Source organism: Protopterus annectens, chromosome 3.part1, assembly GCF_019279795.1.
Source record: "Protopterus annectens isolate FY-2018-M chromosome 3.part1, PAN1.0, whole genome shotgun sequence".
NCBI lineage: Eukaryota > Metazoa > Chordata > Ceratodontiformes > Protopteridae > Protopterus > Protopterus annectens.
This window is the reverse complement of record NC_056732.1, coordinates 1334423250-1334443650: the sequence shown is the minus strand read 5'-3', so window position 1 is coordinate 1334443650 and position 20401 is coordinate 1334423250. Positions and strand designations below refer to the sequence as shown.

General features: G+C 40.3%; 1 protein-coding gene across 2 annotated transcripts in view; it reads left to right on the top strand.

Annotated features, from left to right (window-relative positions):
* Positions 1–20401, top strand: part of SGK3 (serum/glucocorticoid regulated kinase family member 3) — a 3149190-nt gene that overhangs the window by 2999606 nt on the left and 129183 nt on the right. Inside the window, exon 16 of one of the 2 annotated variants that reach the window (XM_044067369.1) lies at positions 15767–15922. In XM_044067369.1, the coding sequence (XP_043923304.1) occupies positions 15767–15922 (156 nt within the window). Of the gene's footprint in view, positions 1–15766; positions 15939–20401 lie in introns of both variants that reach the window. The other variant, XM_044067370.1, reaches the window with a different exon arrangement.

Genomic DNA, 20401 nt, shown 5'->3' with positions numbered 1-20401 from the left:
AGGTATTGGCACAGGGGGTGACCATGGCTATCCCCTGTACCTGCCTATACATGTTCTTCACACAAAGAAACACATTGTAGTCTAATACTAAAGCCAACAAATAAGTCAGCAATTCCAGCTCCTTTCCTTGCATCAAATGCAAATCCCTCATTAAATTGGAAATAGTTTGTAACCCATAATCATTGCTTATAACTGTAAATATGTTTATAACATCTAATGTTACCATGATGTATCTTACATTGTCATCCTCATCAATGTGTTTCTTAAGGGAGGCCAAAAAATGTCCTGTATCCCTAAGCATCTCTTCCATTGTTGTAATGTGGGGTCTCAGTGTATATTCCAACCATATCGAGATATTTTCAGTAACCCATCCCCTTCCTGATACTATGGGTCTAAGGGGAGGGTTACATAGGTCCTTGTGTATTTTAGGCAAGGCTTTGAATATAGGGATAATCGGATGTTCTATCCATAGAAATTCTAGTAAATCCTTACCCATTAATCCTATGGCTTCCATGCATTTCAGTCTATCCTGAACGTCCTTAATCAAACTATTAACCGTAACAGATGAAGTATGGACAAATGTGGTGGCATCTGATAGTAATTCTTCTAACTTAGCATGATAAACGCTTCTGTTCATCACCACCACAGCTCCCCCTTTGTCCGCTTGTTTGATAATTAACTTTGAATTCCTCTGCAAAGCTGTGAGTGCTTGCCTTAGTTGTATGGTTAAGTTATGAAACATCTTGTTGTTAGCATCCTGTAGGTATAGCATAATCTCATGTTCACAGACTGTAATAAAAGTCTGCATAGTTAAACTAAGTAATGGAACAAAACAGCTAGGCTGTCTCAATGCAAACTGTTGTGATTGGCTGTTATTACCATACATTCCTTTCAACATAACATTTCTACCAAATAACATAATATCCATTATAATTTTACAAACGTTACTATCTCTGCTGGGCACAAATGTCAAACCTTTGTTTAAAGTATATTATGGTCAGATAAATTAAAAACAATACAGTCACCAGTTACTGAGAAATTCTCCTCTTCTCCCCCCCCCCCCCCCCGGTTTCGCTGTGCAGGCGTTTCCATTCGCCCTTCTTCTTCTTTACTGGTGCTGGCAGTTGTGCAAAAAAAGTACATTACTGTTCTCCACAACCGGGCCCTTGGGTCTAGCCCCCATATTTAATATCACAGTACTGGTGTCCTCGGCAACCAAATGCATTGAAATTGCAGCTTCCGAGGTTGCAAGTGTAACATCTCTCTCTCTGTTACTGTCCTTGGTGATGTTACGTTGCTGTTGTCACTTTCTTTCTCACCATTGCAACCTTATGAAACATTATCTACTGCTCACAACATAACCCTCACCTCAGGTTCTTTCTCTCTCATCAGAGGTCGTGCCCCCATCGTCATCTGGTGTCCCCTCTCATTGGTCGTCTCCCCAGAGACATAGTTGTTTTTCCGTCCACCTCTCCACATTGACACTGATCTCCCGGTCTGTTCCTCAGTGAATAACAGTTGTGTATTAACAGAATTAGTTCCCTTTATATTATCTCTTGGCCATACAAAAATCTGTCTGGACATAAAATCATTAAAATCCCTCTGGAGTTTTTTAACCTTGACTTGTTGCATCCTCTGATCCGTTGTAGAGAAGATGCAGTATGTCTCATCTAAACGTTTGACATATTTCTCCTCCTTAAAATCCATCTCCAATTTACGTTGCAGCACCTCCACTTATTTATTTAGCTGTTTCTCTTCTGGCATGAAGAATTCCAGCAATAACTTCATGTAGGAAAACCCCATATTAATGTTTATCTGCCGCCACTTCGCTAAAATCTTGGGGTAATGCTCGCTTTGGGTGGGAATACAGAATACTCTCATGCCCCTTGGTACGATCCCAAATTGTAGACGAGCCTCAAAATGGTTATGTTGCCATTGTAGGTGCTTTAATTTATTAACCTTGTTAATAAATTCTTTTAATGTCCCTTCAAAATTGAGATCTGATTCTATACTTACAGACCCCAAGGTTCGCTGCTGTATAACCACATGTAAATCTAAGTTCAGCAGTGGATTCACTGGCGTAACTAGATTCTTCCTGGCCATTTCGGCCCAAGTAAACATTGAAACATTAGCTGCACCTTGCTTCTCCTTATTCATAGGATGAATGTCCTCCATTAGTTTGTGAGATCTTAAAATACACAAAAAGTCCAGAACAAAATAATATGAAGATCTCACTCAAGGTCTAGCTGCTCAGCACCAATAATCCACAGTGAAAACGAAAAAGCTGCAGCAGACCACCACTAAAAAGAATTGTTTAATTACTCAGTATAAAACAATAAAAAATGAGTTATTGGACGAAGGCAATATTACTTTGGAAGTATTTCATTTTGTAACACTAGACAAACCAAAAATACCATCTATCTTTGGGATTCGCAAAGTTTATAAGAACTTGGAAGATCCACTCCTCAGACCAATAGTAGCAGCCTCAATATCTAAAACATATCCGATTGCTAAATATTTAGATCTGGAATTTAAAAAGGTTTGGACTGAAAGGGCAGGAATACTCTTCATGGGATTTCTTAAGGAATACAAAGCAGGACTTGTTTAGTGAAGAACGTATCTTTGTCACCTTAGACATTGAAGATCTGTTTAATGTGATACCTCATACTATTGGATAGGAATGGTTTGAAGAAGCTTTAAAGTTTAAAGGGGACATAGAACATGATAAAGTGGGTTTATTTATTAAGTTAATGAATTTAGTGCTTAGAAACAATTTCCTATATTTCAAGGGAGAATTTTTTAAGCAGACCAGTGGAGTAGCTATGGGAGGAAGTTGTGCTCCCATGTATGCCAATTTAGTTTTATCCACTTGGGGGGAGAAATTTATCACATATTCCATATATTCTAAATATTGGAACTACTGTTGTAGGTACCTAGACGATATATGTATTTTTTGGTCAGGTCCCAAAGAAATATTATACAACTTTATAAGTTATTTAAATGGCACTACTGATTTTTTTAAAAATTCACCCACACAGTTTCTTGTGATAAACTAGAATGTTTAAATGTGGTGTTGGAAAAAGTAATAGAGTCAAAGAGTTTTAAATCCAGGGTTTTTAGAAAAAGTACCTTCTCCAATTCCTACTTATTTTTTACTAGTGCCCACCCATTTACACAAAAGAGGGGTATTTCGAGGAGGCAACTAATTAGAAGTTGTAGAATGACATCTGACAATGAAGATTTTGAAATTGAAAGTCAAAACCTAAAATATATGTTCTTGGAAAAGGAATACCCCCTGGCCCTTATTGAACAAATAATAGCAGAGGTGAAGGAAGAAAGAAGTGGGAAATTTGCCCCCATTTTAGGCAAGTTGGAAATAAGAGGACCCAATGAGGGTAACAAAGATGAACAGGTCATTACCAACTGGAATAGCAACTTTGTACTTAATTATAGTAGAGAAACAACTTTCGTTAAGAAAGTAGTTACCAATAATTGGAATACATTTAGTAATTTTTCATATTTAAGGAAAATATTTATAGATCCTTTAAAATGTGCTTATAAAAAGGAAGGAATATGAAAGAAATACTTGAGACTAGAAAGAAAAGACAGAGTAGACAGAGAACAGGAACCTATAAATGTGGTGGTAGTTCGCAATGTGCCTATGTCCTCCAAGGGGAAGCAGTGTTTTTAAAGCAAAGAGGGACTGAAATCAAAACCAATGGCAACAGTAATTGTGATACCATTAGAGTAGTTTATATAGCTATATGCGATACCTACGGGGCTTTCTACATAGGGAAAACCACTAGAAAGTTGAAAAGGAGCATTTGTGAACATATGAATGACATTAGAAAAATGGATGAGACTAATGCACTATATAGACACCAGCATTTCTGTCCACTAGCTAAGTATGGGGTTTACATTATAGAGAAAGTGGAATGTAGACCCTTGTGGAGGACCGTGGGAGACTACCATAGAGTTCCGTGAACTATTCTGGCAACTAAAGTTGAAAGCTAATAAAGGGGCAGGTTTAAATGACTATATATCCCTGGCCCCAGTTCTGAAGCTCAGGGCTGCCAAGTTGTAATTTCTTACTTGGCTACTTGATGGGAGGAGAGGACAATTTTGTTTTTAACATTGTATACATATTTATACAAACACATTATTTTCTATGTTTATTTTCTTATGTATTTTTTATATATTTTAGGATTTTAAATGGAAGTTTATGACAGCATTTTCTTCTTCTTTTGACTGCTCCCGTTAGTGGTTGCCACAGCAGATCAACTGTTTCCATTTCTTCCTGTCCTCTGCATCTTGTTCTGTCACACCAACCACCTGCATGTCCTCTCTCACCACATCCATAAACCTTATCTTAGGCCTCCCTCTTTTCCTGTTACCTGGCAGCTTCATCCTTAGCATTTTTTTCCTAATATACTCTGCATCCCTCCTCAGCACATGTCCAAACCAGCATAATCTTGCCTCTCTGGCTTTGTCTCCAAACCTTCAAACCTGTGATGACCCTCTAATATACTTATCCCTTATCCTATCCATCCTCGTCATACCCAGTGCAAATCTTAACATCTTCATCTCTGCCACGTCAAGCTCGACTCCTGCCTTTTTGTCAATGCCACTGTCTCCAACCCATATAACACAGCTGGTCTCACTGCCATCTTGTAGACCTTCCCTTTCACTCTTACTGGTACTCGTCTGTCACAAATCACTCCTGACACTCTTCTCCACCCACTCCATCCTGCCTGTACTCTCTTCTTCACCTCTCTTCCACACTCACCATTACTTTGAACTGTTGATCCCAAGTACTTAAACTCATCCACCTTCGCCACCTCTACTCCCTGCATCCTCACCATTCCTCTATCCTCCCTCTCATTCACACACATATATTCTGTCTTAGTCCTGCTGACCTTCATTCCTCTTCTCTCTAGAGCATATCTCCACCTCTCCAGGGTCTCCTCCACCTGTTCCCTACTCTCACTACAGATCACAATGTCATCTGCAAACATCATAGTCCACGGGGACTCCTGTCTGATCTCGTCTGTAAAACTGTCCATCACCATTGCAAATAAGAAAGGGCTCAGAGCTGATCCTTGATGTAATCCCACCTCCACCTTAAACGCATCTGTCACTCCCACCGCAGACCTCACCACTGTCACACTACCCTCGTACATATCCTGTACCAATCTTACATACTTCTGTGACACTCCCGACTTCCTAATACAATATCACAACTCCTCTCTAGGCACCCTGTCATATGCTTTCTCTAAATCCACAAAGACACAATGCAGCTCCGTCTGACCTTCTCTGTACTTCTCCATCAACACTCTCAGAGCAAACATCGCATCTGTAGTGCTCTTTCCTGGCATGAAACCATACTGCTGATCACTAATCATCACCTCCCTTTTTAACCTAGCTTCCACTACTCTTTCCCATAACTTCATGCTGTGACTGATCAGTTTAATCCTTCTGTAGTTACTACAGCTCTGCACATCACCCTTATTCTTAAAAATCGGTACCAAAACACTTTTTCTCCATTCCTCGGGCATCCTCTCACTTTCCAAGATTTCATTAAACAATCTAGTTAAAAACTCCACTGCCATTTCACCTAAACACCTCCATGCTTCCACAGGTATGTCATCTGGACCAACAGCCTTTCCGTTCTTCATCCTCTTCATAGCTATCCTTTCTTCCTCCTTGCTAATCCATTGCACTTCATGATTCACTATCCGCACATCATCCAACCTTTTCTCCCTCTCATTCTCTTCATTCATCAGCCCCTCAAAGTACTCTTTCCATCTGCTCAACACACTCTCCTCGCATGTGAGTATGTTTCCCTCATTATCCTTTATCACCCTTACCTGCTGCACATCTTTACTAGCTCGGTCCCTCTGTCTAGCCAATCGGTACAGGTCCTTTTCTCCCTCCTTAGTGTCCAACCTTTTATACAACTCTTCATACACCTTATCCTTAGCCTTCACCACCTCTCTCTTTGCCATGCACCTCATCTCCTTATACTCTTGTCTACTTTCTTCATCTCTTTGACAATCCCACTTCTTCTTCGCCAGCCTCTTTCTCTGTGTACTCTCCTGTACTTCTTCATTCCACCACCAGGTCTCCTTGTCCTCCTTCCTTTTTCCAGATGTCACACCAAGCACCTTTCTAGCCATCTCTCTTACTAGCTCTGCTGTAGTTACCCAGCTATTTGGTAACTCTTCACTGCCACCCAGTGCCTGTCTTAACTCTTCCCTGAACATGACCTCACAATTACCCTTTTACAATTTCCACCATTTGATCCTTGGTGCTGCCTTCACACTCATCCTCCTCTTCTTGATCACCAATGTCATCCTACAAACCACCATCCTATGCTGCCTAACTACAGTTTCTCCTCCCACCACTTTACAGTCTCCAATCTCCTTCAGACTGGCCCTTCTACATAAGATATAATCCACCTGTGTGCATCTTCCTCCACTCTTGTATGTCATCCTATGCTCCTCCCTCTTGTCAAAATACATATTCATCGCAGCCATGTCCATCCTTTTCGCAAAATCCACTACCATCTGACCTTCTGCATTCCTTTGCTTAACACCATACCTACCCATCACTTCCTCATCCCCTCTGTTCCCTTCACTAACATGCCCATTGAAATCTGCTCCAATCACCAGTCTCTCACCATTGGACAGCATTTTATATATTTATAAGTTATCTTATTGATATATCATATAACACATAAGGTTGGCATTGGTTATTTGATTTAAATTTACAAGAAATGTTTTTTAAAATTTAATAAACTTTTTTATTGGTGGATGTTTTAGAGGCCGCGGTGGTGCAGTGGTTAGTGTTGTCGCCTCGCAGCCAGAGGTTCTCCCGTTTAATACATGGCTGGAGTGCCTTCTGTGTGGAGTCTGCATGTCCTCCCCGTGGTCGAATGATGTAAAGACATGCAGGTAGGTGCGAGCATGAATGGGCGTGTCTTCTTTGAAGGTTGGGCGTCGGGCTGGCAATTCTGTACTGTAAAAATCCACTGCCAATCATGAGCGGACTGGATTTCCGCTGTGGTGACCCCTAACCGGAAAAAGCCGAAAGACTTTTTTATTGGTGGATGTGTTAGAGGGAGGGGTATATAAGAAGTGTTGCTTGCTGGTGAAGGTCATACATCTGATGAAGTCTTTTGTGTGTGTAGATGAAAATGCAGAGTAAGTTTTGAGCGTTAGTGTGCAAAATAAAGTGAGTGACCTTCTGGCTTTATTGTGTGGCCATTTCTTCATGACTGGACTTTAGTGTGCTGCTACATTGTTGGTTTCGTGTAGAAAATCCCCATATTAATCTTTATCTGCTGCCACTTTGCTAAAAGCTCGGGGTAATGCTCGCCTTGGGTGGGCATACAGAATACTCTCATGCCCCTTGGTACGATCCCAAATTGTAGACAAGCCTCAAAATGGTTACGTTGCCATTGTAGGTGTTTTAATTTATTAGCCTTGTTAATAAATTATTTTAATGTCTCTTCAAATCTGAGATCTGATTGTGTCCGTGGATGAAAAGAAGCAGTAACAATAATCTGCCTAAATGAACTATGGCTAGAAAGAACAAGGTTAGATTAATGTTCACATATAGTAACAATATACATGGAAATATGTGACATTATAAGGCACAATTAGGGGATTTTGTTGACAGATGACAAGATGAGAGGAATAGTGGGTGAATGACCGAATTTTGGGTTCAGAAGAAATAGGAATTTAAAGGATATTTTAAGTCATGAAGGGAGTGAGCATCAACAGCAGTTAATATACAGAGAAGGGATAACATCTTGTGTCTCATGTAAAGCTTGTAGTTATATTAATAAGGGAACAGAGTTTACACATCCGATTACAGGTAAGATTTATCATTTTGGTGCTAAAGCCTATTGTAGGACTAAAAACATAGTTTGTTTAGCTAACTGTCAAGGGTGTTCATGCTATTATGTAGGTAAAACAAATTGTATGTTCAAGGTTAGAATCTTACAACACTTATCGGCTATAAGAGTGAAGAATGAGTATAATGCTTATACAGACACATTTCCAGCAATGAAGGGCATAACTCTATTTTTAGGGCAATATGGAACATTAAACTGAACACTGGGCGGGGGGGGGGGGGTGATATAAAGAACATCACTGAGGTTGAAGAAACTAAATGGATAATAGAGCTTTCAGCCCATAGATATCCGGGGCTAAATGAGGTCATACCAATGAAACCCGCCCTTAAGAATCGGTGGGTGCAGTACTGAATTGTGATTGGCTTACATTAGGTTTAAATTTAAAAACACCAGATACGCAAATTATCTGATGAAGAGCAAGAGCCTGAAAGTGCTTATCTCTGTGTGTTTTTTTCATCTGTATTTTTATTGTTTTATACTGAGTAATTAAACAGTTCATTTTAGTGGTGGTCTGCTGCAGCTTTTTTGTTTTCACTGTGGATTATTGGTGCTGAGCAGCTAGACCTTGAGTGAGATCTTCATACTATTTTGTTCTGGACTTTTTGTGTATTTTAAGATCTCGCACACTAATGGAGGATATTCATCTTCTGAATAAGGAGAAGGAAGGTGCAGCTAATGTTTCAAAGTTTACTTGGGCCAAAAGGGCTAGGAAGAATCTAGTTACGCCAGTGAATCCACTGCTGAAATTACATTTACATGTGGTTACACAGCAGCGAACCTTGGGGTCTGTAAGTACAGAATCAGATCTCAGTTTTGAAGGGACATTAAAAGAATTTATTAACAAGGTTAATAAATTAAAATGCCTACAATGGCAACTTAATCATTTTGAGGCTTGTCTACAATTTGGGATCGTACCAAGAGGCATGAGAATATTCTGTATGCCCACACAAGGTGAGCATTACCCCGAGCTTTTAGCGAAGTGGCAGCAGATAAACATTAGTACGGTGTTTTCCTACATGAAGTTATTGCTGGAATTCTTCACGCCAGAAGAGAAACAGCTAAATAAATAAGTGGAGGTGCTGCAATGTAAATTGGAGATGGATTTTAAGGAGAAGAAATATGTCAAACGGATCAGAGGATGCAACAAGTCAAGGTTAAAAAACTCCAGAGGGATTATAATGATTTTATGTCGAGACAGATTTTTGCATGGCCGAGAGATAATATAAAGGGAACTAATTCTGTTAATACACAACCGTTATCCACTGAGGAACAAACCGGGAGATCGGTGCCAATGTGGAGAGGTGGGCAGAACAACAACTGTGTCTCTAGGGAGACGACCGATGAGGGGGGACACCAGATGATGATGGGGGTACGACCTCTGATGAGAGAGAAAGAACCAGAGGTGAGGGTTATGTTGAGAGCAGTAGAAAATGTTTCGGAAGGTTGCAATGGTGAGAAAGAAAGTGACAACATCAATGTAACATCACCGAGGGCAGCCTCGGAAGCTGCAACTTCAGTGCATTTGGTTACTAACGAGGATACCAGTACTGTGATATTAAATATGGGGGCTAGACCCAAGGCCCCGGTTGTGGAGAACAGTAATGTACTTTTTTTGCACAACTGCCAGCACCAGTAAAGAAGAAGGGAGAATGGAAACGTCCGCACAGCGAAACCGGGGGGGGGGGGGGTGAAGAAGAGGAAAATTTCTCAGTGACTGGTGACTGAATTGTTTTTAATTTATCTGACCATATTCTTACTAAAGATGAACTTTATATTTTAAATAAGGGTTTGACATTTGTGGACAGCAGAGATAGTAACTTCAATGAAATTATAATTGATATTATGTTATTTGGTAGAAATGTTATGTTGAAAGGAATGTATGGTAATAATAGCCAATCACAACAGTTTGTATTGAGACAGCCTAGGTGTTTTGTTCCATTATTTAGTTTGACTATGCAGACTTTTATTAGAGTCTGTGAACATGAGATTATGCTATACCTACAGGATGCTAACAGCAGGAAGTTTCATAACCTAACCGTGCAACAAAGGCAAGCACTCACAGCTTTGCAGAGGAATTCACAGTTAATTATCAAACAAGTGGACAAAGGGGGAGCTCTGGTGGTGATGAACAGAAACGTATATCATGCTAAGTTAGAAGAATTACTATCAGATACCACCACATTTGTCCATATTTCACCTGTTACGGTTACTAGTTTGATTAAGGAAGTTCAGGATAGACTGAAATACATGGAAGCCATAGGATTAATGGGTAAGGATTTACTAGAATTTCTATAGATAAAACATCCGATTATCCCTATATTCAAAGTCTTGCCTAAAATACACAAGGACATATGTAACCCTCCCCTTAGACCCTTAGTATCAGGAAGGGGATGGGTTATTGAAAATATCTTGATATGGTTGTATGGTTGGAATATACACTGAGACCCCACATTACAACAAAGGAAGAGATGCTTAGGGATACAGGACATTTTTTGGCCTCCCTTAAGAAACGCATTGATGAGGATGACAATGTAAGATACATCATGGTAAATTTAGATGTTAAAAACTTATTCATAGTTATAAGCAATGATTATGGGTTGCAAGCTATTTCCAATTTAATGAGGGATTTGCATTTGATGCAAGGAAAGGAGCTGGGATTGCTGACTTATTTGTTGGCTTTAGTATTAGAATACAATGTGTTTCTTTGTGTGAAGAACACGTATAGGCAGGTACAGGGGATAGCCATGGTCACCCCTTGTGCCAATACCTATGCAAATTTAGTCCTATCCTTTTGGGAACGACGTTTTGTTTTGGGGTCACAGAATGTATGGAGAAGTAGAGTAGGTCTATACAGGCGCTTTGTGGACAACATTTTTATGTTGTGGAAGGTGGATGAGAGAGAGTAGGAAGAGTTTGTACTCTATTTGGAATCGACCCCTACATTTCTTAAGTTTTCAGTAAATTATTCTAGAACTATGATAGACTTCCTAGATGTTAAGATAATACAGGATATAGAAGGCTCAAAAAACACTTTGTATAGGAAGGATTTCTGGAAGAACAGCATACTGACATATGACAGCATGCACCCAAGGTTTATATTTAGAAATATCATGGGTCAGATGGGGAAGGTATCTAGAATTTGTACAGAAGATGCTGACCTTGAGATTGAGGTATGTAACCTAGAAAATGTTTTTTTAAATAGTGGGTATAACAGAGATGAGATAGAGAATGTAACAAAATCTAAGTTTGATTATAGAAAAGATACAATGTGTCCGTGGATGAAAAGAAGCAGTAACAATAATCTGCCTAAACGAACTATGGCTAGAGAGAACAAGGTTAGATTAATGTTCACATACAGTAACAATATACATGGAATATGTGACATTATAAGGCACAATTGGGGGATTTTGTTGACAGATGACAAGATGAGAGGAATAGTGGATGAACGACCGAATTTTGGGTTCAGAAGAAATAGGAATGTAAAAGATATTTTAAGTCATGAAGGGAGTGAGCATCAACGGCAGTTAATATACAGAGAAAGGATAACATCTTGTGTCTCATGTAAAGCTTGTAGTTATATTAATAATGGAACAGAGTTTACACATTCGATTACAGGTAACATTTATCATTTTGGTGCTAAGCCAATTGTAGGACTAAAAACATAGTTTTCTTAGCTAACTGTCAAGGGTGTTCATGCTATTATGCAGGTAAAACAAATTGTATGTTCAAGGTTAGACTCTTACAACACTTATCGGCTATAAGAATGAGCATAATGCCTTATACAGACACATTTCCAGCAATGAAGGACATAACTTTATTTTTAGGGCAATATGGAACATTAAACTGAACACTGGAGGGGGGGGGGTTATAAAAAACATCACTGAGGTTGAAGAAACTAAATGCATAATAGAGCTTTCAGCCCATAGATATCTGGGGCTAAATGAGGTCATACCAATGAATCCCACCCTTAAGAATCAGCGGGTGCAATACTGAATTATGATTGGCTTACATTAGGTTTAAACTTAAAAACACCAAATACACAAATTATCTGATGAAGGGCAGGAGCCTGAAAGCGCTTATCTCTGTGTGAATGTTTCATCTGTATTTTTATTGTTTTATATCGAGTAATTAAACAGTTCATTTTAGTGATGGTCTGCTACAGGTTTTTCGTTTATACATGTATTCATACTTGACATACAGTTTGGTGGTATGAGAACATGAAAAGCTATCTAGTTTGTCCTGTCATTCCAATTAGCTCCCCACTGCTGCCTATTTTCATTAATCTTGCCTCCCCTCCTTTCCATGTGTCTTAATCCATTTTTGTTGGACACCATAGCTGAGTAGTGTTCCAATTGTTTGAGCATTTGGGGGGGGGGGGGAATACTCCTTGTGGTCCCTGTGCTTAATACTCCCTCTCTAAGCTCCTTCTCAACTGTATCTAGTGGTCTGATTCATATTGTATTTCTCTCCATGATCATCTCTTTGCTGGTGGTCCCTGTACAGGATTTTTCTGGCTGTGACTCTAGCAGTAGTTTTGTTTTGGCTACAGATACTTGGTCACTTTCAGCTAGAACAGATTCTTATTACCTCAGTGCTGCTCTTCTCACCAAATATTCAGTCGCTGATACAAACCCAGAGTAATAGATTACCAAAAGAAACACTGGAAATTGATTACTCATTTTTTAATAATATTGTTCTCTTTGTGTAGTGCAATGGCGAATGGGCAACTGCCCTAGGCAGCAACCCATATGGAGCACCAAGTACTGAAAAAAAAAGTTTTAATAGCTTTCAAGCTGTCATTGCGCATTTGTAATTGTGACCATTTAATAGACAGCCTGTAAACTCTCAAACTCTTCTTTAACGATGATTGACAGTTTACTAGCTGGGGGCATCAAATGGCTATGCTGCTGAGGGTGCCGAATTCCGTTGCTGTAGTTATGTCTTTGTGATATGTCAAATTTATCTATTTAGTAACAGTTTTTAATTCTATTAAACATTCTCCCTTTGTGCCCATGCATGTAAAGGTAATGAAACGTATAATTTTTTTCAAATGTAAGAATTAGTTTCATATTATCGCAGATAATTAACTCTGCAGTGTGGCTCTACTTCTTTGACCATTACATTCAGTCTTTCTGTGCAGTCATAGCTTTATTTTTGATGTGAAGTGGTTTGGGTATGCCCCATGATCACATAATGAGATTGTGTGAAAGCATACTTGAAGTCTTGCAGTGCTGTATTTGCACCTGTTCTGACTGATATGCTGAATGCAGTTGTGCAGTGATATCTATGCCTCTTTTGAGATAGCCAGACTCATTGTAGAATTGCATATTTTTTGTTGTGGATCTTTCAGTGTAGGATTTTATGCTTTTGCATGTCTGTGAGGAAGATGTTTGTGCCTCCCTGAAATGTTTGGAAGCACCTTTGCAGGGCCTTCAACTTGTTGTTTGTGCATGGCAAATGAGGACTTACTGTGATCATACACATTCCATAAATGTATAGAGAAGATAGACTAACATTTTTTTTGTAATGCAGCATATCCCATACTTTTGCATTCTGCCCATGTATACTTTACGTCATAAAACTGAGGATGGTGACAGTTCACTGAATCAAGCTTTTTGTTTTCACTTTCCACATAAGCAGGACTTATTTCCCATAAGGAGGCAAGCTGACGGCCTTTTTTTTTAATACATTGCAGAAGCTAGATATGAGCCTAGAAGCAAATTAATCAATTTCCCTTCACTTAATGCTGTATAATTTGGGTAATGTCAAAAAGGCAACCATTTGTCTGTGAAACAGAAAAATGTGTTGTTGAAGTAATGGTATACTTTTCAGAATCCAACATAAATTTGATGGACATGTCCACCTGAAAACCCGCTGCCATCTCTTGTCAGTGTATTAGGGACAATTTTATGCTCTCTCTCTTTGACTGTTAAGACAGTACACGAGGGTGAAGACCTTAACATCAGTAGTGTTATGCATGCTTTAAAGTTGCTTGTGTGTGTCCTTTTAAAGGAAATCTGCCATCCATGAGCATGTCTGGTGATTCCTAGTCATATAGATTGCTCTGAGTTGTTGCTAGCAGAAGGTCCACCTTATTGGCAGACTGCTCATAGATGGAGGTAAGGAACTGACTCTGTTTCACTGCAAACAGGAAAGGGTTGAACTCATTCAGCTTCTATGCAGTTTGCTTGACTGCAGCCTTGGATGCTGCAAGCCACAGGGCTGATACAGATTATCTGGATTCAAGCACTTTGAGAGTGTGTGCTCTGCACGATTTTCAGTGGCAGAGCCTTATTCTCATCTTGCATTATTTGATATGGCTGAAATTTGGAGTGGTCAGTCTTTCACTACATGGAATGAGAAGCTTCTGTAGAAGAGTGAGTGCAGACAAAAAGCATGTGGTAACTAGAAACTCAAGGAGCAGTCATTGTAACATTGACATGGCCTTTGTAGCAAGTAGTCTGTCTGTTCATATATTGCCAGTATGATTTAGTGCTACTAATGCACTATTTTGTAGTCATCATCATGAAACACAAACCTTGCATTTCCCTTCTATAATGATTTGGCAAATGACTGAGCAAAAAATCAAGAACTGTGCAACTAATTCATTCCTTATGGAAATCTCTTCCATTAGAATATCTGTCCTCTATGGCTACCCACTTACAAGGTCTAATGGCTGCTTTATAGAGAGAACATTTTAGGTTCTTTAAGTAGGGCTACTGTTACCTACATCTGCACTGTACTTGGTGCATACTGTGGGATTATTATGAGGGCAACCAGCAGTGATGGGAGTAGGAACATGCTTTGTAAGAGGTTCTCAGACCATAAAATGATTTACATGTTTTATTTGCAATCCTTATGCATACTTTCCAGGTAGTGATAGTGACTGTGATTTATGGCAGGTGTTCATTTAAACTCTGGCCTTGGTAACCAAAATCATTGCATCCAACTGAAACACTAGTAGCTAGCAGAATTCATGCTGTTTCCTGGGAGTGCTTTTGACAGCCATACATACAGTTGTCATAGAACGTTTGCATAACAGATGTCATCTGTGCTGTTGTATTGAAAAGGTATATTAAGAACTTTTGAATTATGATGATATAAATCCTAGTGCTCCAACTTATTTATGATGGTGAAATAATACTGCAGCACATATTTTAGTTTAGTACCTCATCTCCTATGGTTGACATTGAGGCAAGTCAGAACAGAATTTATTATTTATTGTTCTTTTATTATGCTTATAACTTTTGCATAGTAAAAAAGTTATGTTTTTTGCATTTTAAGTTGTTGGAATTCTGCCTCATTTCTAACAGAGTAAGGATGTGACCATTGAAAGACCATCCTCTTGGACAGTGTATGTCATATTTTTATGTATGTTGTGCTTAATTTTTATAATTAGCCAAGCATAATGATCATCTAAAAGAAGTTTCCTGGATGAGCAGTGCTCTCGACTAATTGCAGAATTATACTTGTAAGATTAGACTTGACTGTACTGGAGAATGTCTTTACAGGCTTTGGTGTTTACATTACTGCAAGAAATGAGGTGGCATTCTAGAGTCAAAACAAGATAATAAACAGGACTGCAGCTTTTTGTACCATGCAAAAATGAGTGATAAAAAAACAAGTACGTGTGCCCTCACCAGACCTACTGTAGTGTGAAGTGCAGGAGCTAGGGAGCCAGAAGATGTGATGATCTAGAACTACAAAACATGGTAAATCTGTTAGTATTTTACCTTGGGTGGTGATATTATGTGATGGAATCTTTTAATACATTGTATCTTTCTAAATTTTATAATATGTTTTTGCAGTACATGTGCAGTTAATGAATGACAGTTTCTATTTTTTTAGCCTCCCTTTTACAGTCGTGATACTGCTGAAATGTATGATAACATTCTTCACAAAACACTGACAGAGAGACCAGGAATAAGTCTTTTAGCGTGGTCAATTCTTGAAGCTTTGCTAGAAAAAGACAACCACAAGCGACTTGGTGCCAAAGAAGATTTTGTACGTAATACATTTGGTAAATTATTAAGCATGACTTTTTTATCCTCTTTCTTTTTTAGTTTCAGTATTGGTTATTTTTGGGGAAGTGATAGAAGGAGGGGGAGGCAGATGTTATACTGTCTCACGTTAGAGTATATTCACACCCTCATAGTACTACAAAGAAAATGTTAAATTTTGTGTTGTGATGCAAGTCTGTCTTAACTAGTTTACTTCTAAGCAAGCAAAGTATGGAAAACTTATTTGAATGCAAATAAAAAACTGTAAAAAGACATGAATAACTAATTTACTTCCCCATTTTATTTGTGACTTTTGTGGAGTCTGTTCTAATTTAACATACATTCATAGGTTCATAGATGTGTACTAGCCTAATGGCCCTGGAGCCTTTACAAGCCTAGCCCATGGAAGTGCCCTGGCATCATGCCACCCAACGTTAGTTCCCAGTGCCTCTATCAAGTAGAGGTACTGGAATGATCCCCGGGGAGAACTATTACCCATCCACTCATCAAGATTTCTCTTGAAGAGGGACAGCAAGGTGCTCTGCTTGACATTTATGGGAAGTCTATTCCAGAACATGGGCAGTCTCTGAGTGAGGAACCTGTCCATCCAGCATGTTCTGTTGATTGTGGTAATGAGGTTGAGGTCTCTGGTGTGTGTGTGGTGCAGAAGGATTGGGATTTCTTTAGATGTAGCATTTCTAACAGAGCTGGGTCAGGTATGGCTTTGTACGTCAAGCAAAGATCGCCTCTAAGTAGGCGATATGAGACAAAGAATAGCTGGAGTCTTTTGAGTCTGTCCGTGTAGGACATGTGTTTAATGCCTAGTATCCTCCTCGTGAGGTACGTCTGTGGCCTCTCCAGCTGTTGCAGGTGTCTGGTAAGGCACATGCCAAATGGGGCATTATACTCAATGATTGGTCTAATGAGGGAAGAGCAGAAAGAGACGATGACCTCTTTCTTCCTGGATGCAAAATCCTTGGTAATGAGATGTGCCACATAGAAGGACTATCTGACCACAATGGCAATGTGGTGGTCAAAGGAGAGGTTGCTGTGAACCTGCGTCCCCAGATCTCTTATAACACCTTCATTGTTCAGTGGGCTTCCATCGATGTGGTAATTAGTGGGAACTGAGCTTTTACCAGAGGGGATGATGACACATTTTTTGGCATTAAGCTTAAGACCATGGTTTCGACACCAGTCATTGGTCTCAGTGAAGCCTTTCTGTAGGATGTTTGCATCACTTGGGGAGTTAATAATGGCTCCCAGCTTGCAGTCATCTGTGTCAGCCAGAGTCCCTTTGTGATGGCCTGGACTTCTGAGAAGTAGATGCCGAACAGGAGAGGACCAAGGACCGATCCCTGTGGGACTCCACTCATGACTGGTCAGCAGTCTGACTTGGAGTCTACTACTTTCACACTGTGTATTCTATCTGTGAGCCAGTTTGCAACCCACCTAGTGATATAGGGGTTGATGCCTAGTTTGTTGAGGTTATCAATAATTCCTGAGTGAGGAATGGTATCAAAGGCCTTGGCCAGATCGAGGTAGACTGCATGCACTGCCTTACCTTCATCCACAGCCCTGGTGACTGATTCAAAGAAGTCAACCAGGTTGAGCAGGTATGATCTCCCTTTCACAAAGCCAAATTGCATGGGGTCTACAGTTTGGAGATTTCCTATATCTTTGTTAATCAGGTCCATGATGATGTGCTCCATAGCTTTACATATTAGACTCCTCAGGCTAATGGGGCAATCATTTCCAGGGTCTGTAATCGCTCCCCCTTTATGGAGAGGGATGAATATAGCAGTGTGCCATTCGGTAGGGAAAAAGCCTGAGGTGAGGCTGTGACTGAACAGGGCACACAGATGTGGTGCCAATTCACTTTGTAGTTCATGTAGAACACAGCCAGGGATATTATCAGGTTGCATGGAAGCTGTATTCTTGGCCTTGGACGATGCAGCTTTAACTTGTGCTGCAGTAATGCTGGGTGCCTGGCATTCTTCCGGTATTGTGATTGGTCCTTTGGGAGGGAGAGAGGCGTAAATTTGGCACTGAATCTGTCGGACAGTATGTTGGCAATATCTGTTGGCTCACTATAGGAGGTACTGTTGTGCAGTAACTCAGAGCAAATCTGGGTATTGCCATGGAAGTTCTTGATATAACTATAGAAGGCTGTGTGATTGTTTTTAGTGTCTGCCGCAATTCTGCCTTCATAGCTGGCTTTAGAGGATTTGATGAGGGTTTGAGGGTTCTCAACTTTTTGTTGAGTCTGTTAAGGGAGTTTTTCCAGTCCTGGGACTTCACCTTTTTCTGCAACAATTTCTTCCTTCTGTTGTAGAGTTTATTAATGGTAGGGGACCACCAGATTGGCTTCCTTTTTTTGGAGGAGAGTGTCTTGGTTTTGTTGTGTATGACTTGTTCCATGCATTTATGTAAATGTCCGTACAGTGCATTGGTGTATGATTCGGTAGTCATGCAGCTATTTTCCATTGGCATGGGTGCCATGAAGTTAGCCACCTCTGTTTTTAGGAGCCCAAAGTGAGCTTTGGAGAAGTTTTTCAAGGTGGTTACCTTTGCTGGGGTGTGGGTGAGATGTGGATTTCCATGGTGATTAGTTTATGGTCAGATCTGACTGGAGACAGATTGACTACTGGTGTAGAGCAACGGTTGCCCATGTTAGTAATAAAAAGGTCAAGGATGTTGCTTCTTCTAATGGCGGTTAGAATGACCTGGTCTAGGTCATTAGAACTGATGAATTCCAGGAAGCATTGAGCCAGTGTATGGTGCTTGAGTAGTTCTCCCAGCTGATGGAGAGATAGTTGAAATCTCCTAGTAGGAGAGTGTTGGGTTGGACCTTGATAGATTCCAGGGTGCTTAGGAATGTGGAGTGAGAGTCTAGGGACATGGTTGGGGACCAGTAGCAGACTATGACCTGGATCGCCATCTTACCCAATGTTAGTTGTACCTGAAATATCTCAGATGCGTTATGCTGAGCTATTAGTCTGGAGGTGTGCATATCCTTTATTAATATGGAGACACCACCACCTTTGGAGCTACGGTCCATGTTTTGGGGCTGAAAGGTGTGGAATGAATTATAGCCTGGTAGCGCAGAGGTGCTTTCTGCTGCTTTAAACCAGGTCTCCATTACAGCACAAATGTTGATGTTTTCCATTTTGAGGAGTGCTTTGAGCGAGTGCATCTTGAGATTTAGACATCTAGCATTAAGCAGCATGACCTTCAGATTGCATTTATTTATAGCTGTTATGGTGGTAATTTGGTCTTTGGAACACTGCCTAAAAAGGCACTATAGAGGTGGCAAGAGCCTTAGCTAATACCCGGAAACCCAGGGGTGACAGATGTAGGCCATCTGCATCGAGGTCTGTCAATCATGTCATCCCAAGCAGATACTGGATCCACTTAGAATGACACCGGAAACTTAGCCAATTGTTGAAGTCAATAATTTTTTGTATGTACTGTGGTATCATTCTGGGTGACAGTAGGATACTTCTCAGGGCTAGGGTCATACCTGCCTGGGCCACATAATCCGAGAGCTCCACCATGTCGCTTTTCATGTAGTCCAGGGAGGGGCGTCTCAGGTCATTCACACCCACATGGATATTGACAGAGTCATACTTGTACTTCTTGTGGAGTGACCTGAGTGCATGTGTTATGTGTCGGATTGTGGCACCTGATAGACAACTGACTGTTACCTTCTCTTTTGTCAACCTATTGAGTGGAACATGTGTGCCTCACTATTGAGTCACCTATGATTAGTGTATTGGGCAAAGTGTTTAGCCTTAGGGGCCTAGATTGAGGGGTACACTGTGAGGGTGAGCTATTTGTGCTGTGGTTTGTGCTGTGTTGTGGTTGTTGAGTGTGTTTTTGTCTTGGAGGTCTCTGCTGTTTGGGTAAATTTCTAGTGAGAGCCTCCGCGAAGGTGGGTGTGTGGTTTGTATTTTTATGTGAGAGATGTGATGGTGGGTGCTCTGGAGGGCTATGTGTTCCATGTAGTGTGGTGCAGGTGTTGACCTTCTCTTGACCAGCTAATCTTGTCTTGACTGGAGAGTGCGTAGCTTCCAATTTGGTGATGTAAGTGCATCTCTCACAAGTCTGAGTGTTGGGAGGTAAAAGGAAAGTGTTGTCTGTGCACATGAGGCAGTTGCTACACTGTCTTAGAATGCCCAAGTGCATCAGGTTAATAGTAGAAACACAGGGAACTGCCCTTTAATCATGCCAGGAGGGGTGGTCATAACTACTAATTACTGGAGCTATTTCCTTGAAGAACAACTAGTGCTGGTGGCACTTAGGTGTGCTACAATAATTGCTACAAAAACCTGCTGAAGTGCAAAGCGATTAAGCTATTTGAAGGGCAAGAGAGAAAGAACTAGCAAGATTCAAGGGAAAAACTGAAGAGCAGAGGCACCTGTAATAGTTTATCTCAGCTTGGCACAACTAGGCGGAGCTTAAACAAGAGTAAACCTGCGCA